The sequence below is a fragment of the Oncorhynchus mykiss genome, chromosome 19, assembly GCF_057628025.1.
Source record: "Oncorhynchus mykiss isolate SJ-2025 chromosome 19, ASM5762802v1, whole genome shotgun sequence".
In the NCBI taxonomy this organism is placed as follows: Eukaryota; Metazoa; Chordata; class Actinopteri; order Salmoniformes; family Salmonidae; genus Oncorhynchus; species Oncorhynchus mykiss.
In genome coordinates, this window is record NC_143040.1 from 11,307,501 (window position 1) to 11,317,500 (window position 10,000).

At 44.8% G+C, this 10,000-nt stretch overlaps 1 protein-coding gene across 2 annotated transcripts in view; it reads right to left on the minus strand.

The window, feature by feature from the left end:
- Positions 1 to 10,000, minus strand: part of LOC110500908 (neuronal acetylcholine receptor subunit non-alpha-3) — a 23,951-nt gene that overhangs the window by 682 nt on the left and 13,269 nt on the right. Inside the window, exons 3-9 of one of the 2 annotated variants that reach the window (XM_090210045.1) lie at positions 8,421 to 8,465; positions 6,333 to 6,442; positions 4,616 to 4,747; positions 2,357 to 2,460; positions 1,486 to 1,763; positions 1,019 to 1,209; positions 484 to 700 (exon numbers count right to left, since the gene is read on the minus strand). In XM_090210045.1, the coding sequence (XP_090066171.1) occupies positions 484 to 700; positions 1,019 to 1,209; positions 1,486 to 1,763; positions 2,357 to 2,460; positions 4,616 to 4,747; positions 6,333 to 6,442; positions 8,421 to 8,465 (1,077 nt within the window). Of the gene's footprint in view, positions 1 to 483; positions 701 to 1,018; positions 1,210 to 1,485; positions 1,764 to 2,356; positions 2,461 to 4,615; positions 4,748 to 6,332; positions 6,443 to 7,655; positions 7,686 to 8,420; positions 8,466 to 10,000 lie in introns of those variants that run through there. The other variant, XM_090210046.1, reaches the window with a different exon arrangement.

The window sequence follows — 10,000 nt, forward strand, 5'->3', positions numbered from 1 at the left end:
AGAGAGAGAGAGAGAGAGAGAGGGAGAGAGAGAGAGAGGGAGAGAGAGAGGGGGGTGGAGATAGAGGGAGAGGTAGAGAGAGAGAGAGAGAGAGAGAGAGGGAGAGAGAGAGAGAGAGAGAGAGAGAGAGAGAGAGAGAGAGAGAGAGAGAGAGAGAGAGAGAGAGAGAGAGGGAAAGAGAGAGAGAGAGGGAGAGAGGGAGAGAGAGAGAGAGAGAGAGAGAGAGAGAGAGAGAGAGAGAGAGAGAGAGAGAGAGAGAGAGAGAGAGAGAGAGAGAGAGAGAGAGAGAGAGAGAGAGGGGAGAGAGCGAGGGGGGGAGATAGAGGGAGAGTGTGAGAGAGAGCGTGAGAGAGAGCGTGAGAGAAAGCGTGAGAGAGAGAGGGGGAGGGAGGGAAAGAGAATGATCTCAACAATAAGAAAAAAAATTCCCCATCTGAAAACTAAAAGATATAGAGACAGACAGTTACACAGACACACCCCTACCTCTCTGATAAAGTGTTCCTTCTTGATGTGATGGCTGATGTACCGTACCGAGTTGGTGGCTTTCTCCAGCATGGCCAACCAGGCATGGTTCTCATCCTCCTTCCCCCCGACAGGGCCTCTCTGCTGGGCTTGGCCCTGGCCCGACGCCCCCCTCCTCCCTGGACCTCCGCGGGGCTTCAGCTCTGGGCTACGCAGCTCAATGTCTGGGTAGTGGTACCTAGCAATTACACCAGTTACCACTAATCACGACAATCACAACGTTGATTATTCAGGAATAAAGTATGTAGTCACTTCTCTCTTACTTTCCATTAAATGAAAGAAAATCATGAAATATATATCCACAATATCTAATTATTATTCTTTATTTATTCACATCAGGGTTGAACTACAGTTGTTATGTTCCCTCAATATATTTCCATCTTATCTTCTAAAATCAGATTGTATTCATTTGTTATTGAATTGAATTATAAAAGATCAATCCAATCAATTATTGGTAATCAACTGGAAAAAAGAGAAGGTGTGTTTGTGTGTGTACCTGTCAGTGTGTCCCCTCATGCAAAGCAGTCTGGGTAGCCTCTGGAGGAAGAGGTTTTTTACCCAGGGGGCCATGGGGTGGTAGGTGGCTGAGGAGCGGTGGTGGACGTTGATGACAAACACCGTGACGATGATGGAGAAGGTGACGAAGATCATGATGAAGAGGAGGTACTCTCCAATCAGAGGGATCACCTTGGTGATGAATACATAAATAACATGTTCATGACATCACATCTCTAAAGAGTACAACAATACCTGATTCCCACTACAGGGCCAAGCTGAACCAGCAGGGTGTACTACAGGGCCAAGCTGAACCCTACTGGACTGCCTTTCTCTTGGCACATGGTCATTTCCAGTACGATAACAACAACAATGGCCGACCCTGTAGTACAGCTCGGCTTGGCAAAGTAGTTTAAAACGGCTCAAGAGCGTTCCACAGACAGACAGTCCCCAGAGACCTCCACTGACCTTGGAGGAGGACGGTATAATCTCTTCTATGACGAGGAGGAACACGGTGAGAGACACCAGGACCGACGTGGACAGAGACAGCTTCTCTCCTTCGTCAGACGGGAGGTAGAACACCAACACGGTCAGGAAGGACAGACCGAGACAGGGGATGATGAGGAAGAGTGTGTAGAACAAAGGAAGCCTCTTGAGGATGAAGGAGTAGGTAACGAAGGGGTACCAGTAGATACCGTCCCTCCGGCTGCCCTTGGCGCCGGTGGCGTTGAGGATCTCCCATTCACCTGTAAGGGAATTGGATCAGTGATCGCATGTTATCTTTAATGTTGGATAATGGGACCACATTCACATTGGACATTTGGGACGGCAGGGTAGCCTAGTGGTTAGAGTGTTGGACTAGTAACCGAAAGGTTGCACGTTCAAATCCCCCAGCTGACAACATTCCCCCAAACTATCTTCAGCATATTGAATGATTGCGGCAGGGTAGCCTAGTGGTTAGAGCGTTGGACTAGTAACTGAACAGGCAGTTAACCCACTGTTCCTAGGCCGTCATTGAAAATAAGAATTTGTTCTTAACTGACTTACCTAGTTAAATAAAGGTAAAAAAATAGAGAGGACATTGTCATACTGATTAACGTCTTCATCAACTGTGGTGGGAAGAGACTGACAAACCGGGTTAGTTACCTGCTGTTTCTTGTAGAAATGGTGTCTTTAACCAACATGTATTAACTGGTAATGAAACCGCCTTATGTTTCCCTCTATACACTGTATACCCGTGAGATATTACTGTAGTCAGAACAAGTATCTTGCTGCTTGACTTCTGAAGCTTTTGGAGTAGCAAGACGTTTTACTTCAAGAGTGTTTTATTCCTACACACCGTTGTCGAAGAAGTCCTTACGGTCGACGTAGTGGTCCACAAGGACCAGGTCCACCATGTTGCCGTCGTAGGTCCACGAGCCAAACTTCATGGAGCAGTTCTGCCTGTGTTGAGGAGGGGAAAACATTCTGTCTGTGGTGACTGCAGTTCTGTCTGTGTTGGGGAGGGGAAAACATTCTGTCTGTGGTGACTGCAGTTCTGTCTGTATTGGGGAGGGGAAAACATTCTGTCTGTATTGGGGAGGGGAAAACATTCTGTCTGTGGTGACTGCAGTTCTGTCTGTATTGGGGAGGGGAAAACATTCTGTCTGTGGTGGGGAGGGGAAAACATTCTGTCTGTGGTGACTGCAGTTCTGTCTGTATTGGGGAGGGGAAAACATTCTGTCTGTGGTGACTGCAGTTCTGTCTGTGGTGGGGAGGGGAAAACATTCTGTCTGTGGTGACTGCAGTTCTGTCTGTGGTGGGGAGGGGAAAACATTCTGTCTGTATTGGGGAGGGGAAAACATTCTGTCTGTGGTGACTGCAGTTCTGTCTGTGGTGGGGAGGGGAAAACATTCTGTGTGTGGTGGGGAGGGGAAAACATTCTGTCTGTGGTGACTGCAGATCTGTCTGTATTGGGGAGGGGAAAACATTCTGTCTGTGGTGACTGCAGTTCTGTCTGTATTGGGGAGGGGAAAACATTCTGTCTGTGGTGGGGAGGGGAAAACATTCTGTCTGTATTGGGGAGGGGAAAACATTATGTCTGTGGTGACTGCAGTTCTGTCTGTGGTGGGGAGGGGAAAACATTCTGTCTGTATTGGGGAGGGGAAAAAATTCTGTCTGTGGTGACTGCAGTTCTGTCTGTATTGGGGAGGGGAAAACATTCTGTCTGTATTGGGGAGGGGAAAACATTCTGTCTGTGGTGACTGCAGTTCTGTCTGTATTGGGGAGGGGAAAACATTCTGTCTGTGGTGACTGCAGATCTGTCTGTATTGGGGAGGGGAAAACATTCTGTCTGTGGTGACTGCAGTTCTGTCTGTGGTGACTGCAGTTCTGTCTGTGTTGGGGAGGGGAAAACATTATGTCTGTGTTGGGGAGGGGAAAACATTCTGTCTGTGTTGGGGAGGGGAAAACATTCTGTCTGTGGTGACTGCAGTTCTGTCTGTATTGGGGAGGGGAAAACATTCTGTCTGTATTGGGGAGGGGAAAACATTCTGTCTGTGGTGACTGCAGTTCTGTCTGTGTTGGGGAAGGGAAAACATTCTTTCTGTGGTGGGGAGGGGAAAACATTCTGTCTGTGGTGACTGCAGTTCTGTCTGTGTTGGGGAAGGGAAAACATTCTGTCTGTATTGGGGAGGGGAAAACATTCTGTCTGTGGTGACTGCAGTTCTGTCTGTGTTGGGGAAGGGAAAACATTCTGTCTGTATTGTGGAGGGGAAAACATTCTGTCTGTGGTGACTGCAGTTCTGTTTTGTGTTGGGGAAGGGAAAACATTCTGTCTGTGGTGGGGAGGGGAAAACATTCTGTCTGTGGTGACTGCAGTTCTGTCTGTGTTGGGGAAGGGAAAACATTCTGTCTGTGGTGGGGAGGGGAAAACATTCTGTCTGTGTTGGGGAGGGGAAAACATTCTGTTTGTATTGGGGAGGGGAAACCATTCTGTCTGTATTGGGGAGGGGAAAACATTCTGTCTGTGGTGACTGCAGTTCTGTCTGTGTTGGGGAGGGGGAAACATTGTCTGTGGTGACTGAAGTTCTGTCTGTGTTGTTAAATTGACTTTATATTAAAGTATTTATATTGTAAAGTAACAAAGAAGTTATATATCTTTTTAAAATGTTGTTTTTTTTAACAAAAAAATATACACCAGTCACATCTCAATCAACCAATCAACCAACCAATCAACCAATCAACCAACCAATAAACCAATCAACCAATCAATCAACCAATCAACCAGCCAACCAAAAGGAAGGAGAGAGTGAGTGATAAAGGAGAAGAAGTGACACAACAAATCTTATAAATGATAGTGATAAAGTGATATGGTAAAACAGAGATAATCATGGATAAAGTGATATAGTAAAACAGAGATAATCATGGATGTCACCTTCTTCCCGTCCGACAGGTAGGACTGATGGATTGTTTGGTTGATTAGTGTGTGTGTGTGTGTCTGTGTGTATGTGCTTCCATGTTAGTGTTTATGTGTGTGTGAGCTTGTGTGTGTTCATGTGTGTATGTTGTGTGCGTGTGAGCGTTCGTGTGTGTGTGTGAGTCCAGCGGTCAGTCCCACCTGTCGAAGGGAAAGAAGGTGACGTCCATGGTGCATGAAGACTTGTAGCTGGCCGGAGGGGTCCACCTGATTGTCCCGTCTGACCTCACGATGGCTTTGGTCATCAGGGAGCCCTCGAAACGCCCGTCAGCACTGGGGGCGGGGGGGGGGGGAGTGAGTGAGTGAGGAAGGGGGATAGGAAGAGAGGGGTGAGGATAGGGATGGGAGAGAGGGGTGAGGATAGGGATGGGAGGGAGGGAGGGAGGAAGGAAGGGGGATAGGGAGAGAGGGGTGAGGATAGGGATGGGAGAGAGGGGTGAGGATAGGGATGGGAGGGAGGGAGGAAGGGGGATAGGGAGAGAGGGGTGAGGATAGGGATGGGAGGGAGGGAGGAAGGAAGGGGGATAGGGAGAGAGGGGTGAGGATAGGGATGGGAGAGAGGGGTGAGGATAGGGATGGGAGGGAGGGAGGGAGGAAGAGGGATAGGGAGAGAGGGGTGAGGATAGGGATGGGAGAGAGGGGTGAGGATAGGGATGGGAGGGAGGGAGGGAGGAAGGGGGATAGGGAGAGAGGGGTGAGGATAGGGATGGGAGGGAGGGAGGGAGGAAGGGGGATAGGAAGAGAGGGGTGAGGATAGGGATGGGAGAGAGGGGTGAGGATAGGGATGGGAGGGAGGGAGGGAGGAAGGGGGATAGGGAGAGAGGGGTGAGGATAGGGATGGGAGGGAGGGAGGAAGGAAGGGAGGGAAGGAGGGGAAGTTAGTTGGTGAGTTGTGTTCATTAGACACATTTTAAAGCACACAACAAAAGACGATGAGGCTTTTCAGGATGCTGCGTGGTAGCGCTGGTTTTCCTAAAACGATACTAGATTATAATAGAACTCCATGCTAACCCTGCTAACATGAATGATTATAATAGACCTCCATGCTAACCCTGCTAACATGAATGATTATAATAGACCTCCATGCTAATCCTGCTAACATGAATGATTATAATAGACCTCCATGCTAACCCTGCTAACATGAATGATTATAATAGACCTCCATGCTAATCCTGCTAACATAAATGATTATAATAGACCTCCATGCTAATCCTGCTAACATAAATGATTATAAAATACCTTCATGCTAACCCTGCTAACATGAATGATTATAATAGACCTCCATGCTAATCCTGCTAACATAAATTATTATAAAATACCTTCATGCTAACCCTGCTAACATGAATGATTATAATAGACCTCCATGCTAACCCTGCTAACATAAATGATTATAATAGACCTCCATGCTAACCCTGCTAACATGAATGATTATAATAGACCTCCATGCTAATCCTGCTAACATAAATGATTATAATAGACCTCCATGCTAACCCTGCTAACATGAATGATTATAATAGACCTCCATGCTAACCCTGCTAACATTAATGATTATAATAACCCTGCTAACATAAATTATTATAATAGACCTCCATGCTAACCCTGCTAACATGAATGATTATAATAGACCTCCATGCTAATCCTGCTAAGATTAATGAAGTGAAGAGGGAGAAAAGTCATCAGAAGTACTATGTTATACACTATGTTATCAATTAGAGTGAAGAGTTGTCTTACAAGTATCTAAACTGTAAAGCAGGTTCTAAGAAAGCATTCATTGATTTTTCAGGGACAATAAAGTATCAAAGAAAGTCTGAAAACACAGAGCTGAGCCCATAGGAAGCAGGAAGTAGTGCGGACTCACTTCTCATAGAGGACGATGTCTGGCAGCCATATTGTTTCAGAGGGAACTCTGATAGAGGTGATTCCTCCATACTCATCAGGGTTCCACTGGAGCTTCACATCTACCCACTCCTACAGAACATAGAACATTATAACAGAACAATATACCATTACATTACAACATAACATTATAAAATAACATTATAACATAACATTATAAAATAACATTATAAAATAACATTATAACATAACATTATAAAATTATATATAACTAAATAAAAAAAAATTTAACTAGGCAAGTCAGTTAAGAACAAATTCTTATTTTCAATGACGGCCTAGGAACAGTGGGTTAACTGCCTAGTTCAGGGGCAGAACGACAGATTTGTACCTTGTCAGCTCGGGGATTTGAACTTGCAACCTTCCGGTTACTAGTCCAACGCTCTAACCACTAGGCTACCCTGCCGTATAAACATAACATTATAAAATAACATTATAAAAATATAACATAACATTATAAAATAACAATATACCATTGCATAATAACATAACATTATAGCATAACAATATTTAACCTCGGCAAGTCAGTTAAGAACACATTCTTATTTACAATGACGGCCTTATATAACATTAAAACATACTTTTACAACATTATAACATAACAATATAACATAACAATATAACATAACATTATAACATACTTTTATAACATTATAACAATATTATAACATAACATTATAACATACTTTTATAACATTATAACATAACATTATAACATAACATTATAACATACTTTTATAACATTATAACATAACATTATAACATTACAACATTATAACATTACAACATTATAACATTACAACATAACATTACAACACAACATTATAACATAACATTATAACATAACATTATAACATAACATTATAACATTACAACATTATAACATTACAACATTATAACATTACAACATTATAACATTACAACATAACATTACAACACAACATTATAACATAACATTATAACATAACATTATAACATGACAATATGACATGACATTATAACATACCATTACAATAATACCAATACAGGCATGAACTGCTGAGGTATAACACTGCTACATAAATACAACACCATTTTGAAGTCTTCTAGAAACAAGTGAAGCTCTATGAAGACATTGTTGAAGCATTAATATCACAACATTAACAACAGAGGCCTTTTGTGTTCAAACTACAGTAGAGATGCTGCTGTTGGTCATTACCTGTCAAAGCCAGACATCAGTAGTCATCAGCTGATTGGTCCTTACCTGTCATAGCCAGACATTAGTAGTCATCAGCTGATTGGTCCTTACCTGCCATAGCCAGACATTAGTAGTCATCAGCTGATTAGTCCTTACCTGGCATAGCCAGACATTAGTAGTCATCAGCTGATTGGTCCTTACCTGCCATAGCCAGACATTAGTAGTCATCAGCTGATTGGTCCTTACCTGGCATAGCCAGACATTAGTAGTCATCAGCTGATTGGTCCTTACCTGCCATAGCCAGACATTAGTAGTCATCAGCTGATTGGTCCTTACCTGGCATAGCCAGACATTAGTAGTCATCAGCTGATTGGTCCTTACCTGCCATAGCCAGACATTAGTAGTCATCAGCTGATTGGTCCTTACCTGCCATAGCCAGACATTAGTGGTCATCAGCTAATTGGTCCTTACCTGCCATAGCCAGACATTAGTAGTCATCAGCTGATTGGTCCTTACCTGCCATAGCCAGACATTAGTAGTCATCAGCTGATTGGTCCTTACCTGTCATAGCCAGACATTAGTAGTCATCAGCTGATTGGTCCTTACCTGTCATAGCCAGACATTAGTAGTCATCAGCTGATTGGTCCTTACCTGGCATAGCCAGACATTAGTAGTCATCAGCTGATTGGTCCTTACCTGCCATAGCCAGACATTAGTAGTCATCAGCTGATTAGTCCTTACCTGGCATAGCCAGACATTAGTAGTCATCAGCTGATTGGTCCTTACCTGGCATAGCCAGACATTAGTAGTCATCAGCTGATTGGTCCTTACCTGCCATAGCCAGACATTAGTAGTCATCAGCTGATTGGTCCTTACCTGCCATAGCCAGACATTAGTAGTCATCAGCTGATTCTTCTCATCCTGTCAGAACAAGAAGAGAAGAGAAGGAATGTGCATTATGAACAATGTCTGCATGACTAAAAGCAAAGTTTTTGATGAAAGACAGAATGCATGATTAGAAGTTGAAGAAGTTTGGAAGGATGTCAGTCAAATTAGACTGGAGTGAAAATCCATGGCACACATGTCATGGTTTCTCTGTGTCCCAGAAAGGCAGTGGGGCAGAATGACTGAATGTCTGTCTACCTGACTGAATCAATGGTCAAAGGTGGGTTTTAGGCAGATTGGTTTATTTTGGTTAAATGACCACAAGGTGGCAGTATGTAGTCATTACAGGAATGTGAGAGAGGAGTGTGTGACTGCCTCACAAGGACTAGGAACAAATGTGGTTCACACAGTTGTGTGTTTGTGATGTTAGAGTTAGAGAGAGGGACAGAGAACAATTTAGAGAGAGAGAGTGGTCGCGCGTGCTTGTGTGTGCTTGTGTGTGTGTGTGTGTGTGTGTGTGTGTGTGTGTGTGCGCGTGTGCGCGCGTGTGTGTGTGTGTGTGTGTGTGTGTGTGTGTGTGTGTGTGTGTGTGTGTGTGTGTGTGTGTGTGTGTGTTTGTGTCTGTGTGTGCGTGTGTGTGTCTGTGGAGGTCAGTGTAAATAATCAATGCTATCTAGCTCCTCTCGGCCCAATGGTCCCATTAGAGACAGAGAGAGAGAGAAAGAGAGAGAGGAAAGAGGGAGAGAGAAGAGAGCAAGAGGGTGAGAGAGGACACTTAAAACTCCTCTACCTCCTCCTCTCTTCTTCTCTCCACCCTTTCCTCACTCCTATTTTCTCCTGTCCTTTACTCCTCCCTCCTTTTAGGATAACCCTCGCTCCACTCTTCTCCTCTCTCTTCTTCTCTCCCCCTTTCCTCACTCCTCCCTCTCAGAGTAACCATATTTTCTCCTATCCTTTACTCCTCCCTCCTTTTAGGATGACCCTCGCTCCACTCTACATCCTCTCTCTCCTCCTCTCCTCCCTTCCTCACTCCTTCCTCTCAGAGTAACCATATTTTCTCCTGTCCTTTACTCCTCCCTCCTTTTAGGATGACCCTCGCTCCACTCTTCTCCTCTCTCTCCTCCTCTCCTCCCTTTCCTCACTCCTTCCTCTCAGAGTAACCATATTTTCTCCTGTCCTTTACTCCTCCCTCATTTTAGGATGACCCTCGCTCCACTCTTCTCCTCTCTCTTCTTCTCTCCCCCCTTTCCTCACTCCTCCCTCCTTTTAGGATAACCCTCGCTCCACTCTCCTCTCCTCTCTCTCCTCCTCTCCCCCCTTTCCTCACTCCTCCTCCTTTTAGGATGATCCTCCCTCTACTCTTCTCCTCTCTCTTCTTCTCTCCCCCCTCACTCATCCCTCCTTTTAGGATAACCCCCGCTCCACTCTCCTCTCCTCTCTCTCCTCCTCTCCCCCCTTTCCTCACTCCTCCTCCTTTTAGGATGACCCTCGCTCTACTCTTCTCCTCTCTCTTCTTCTCTCCCCCCTTTCCTCACTCCTCCCTCCTTTTAGGATGACCCTCGCTCCACTCT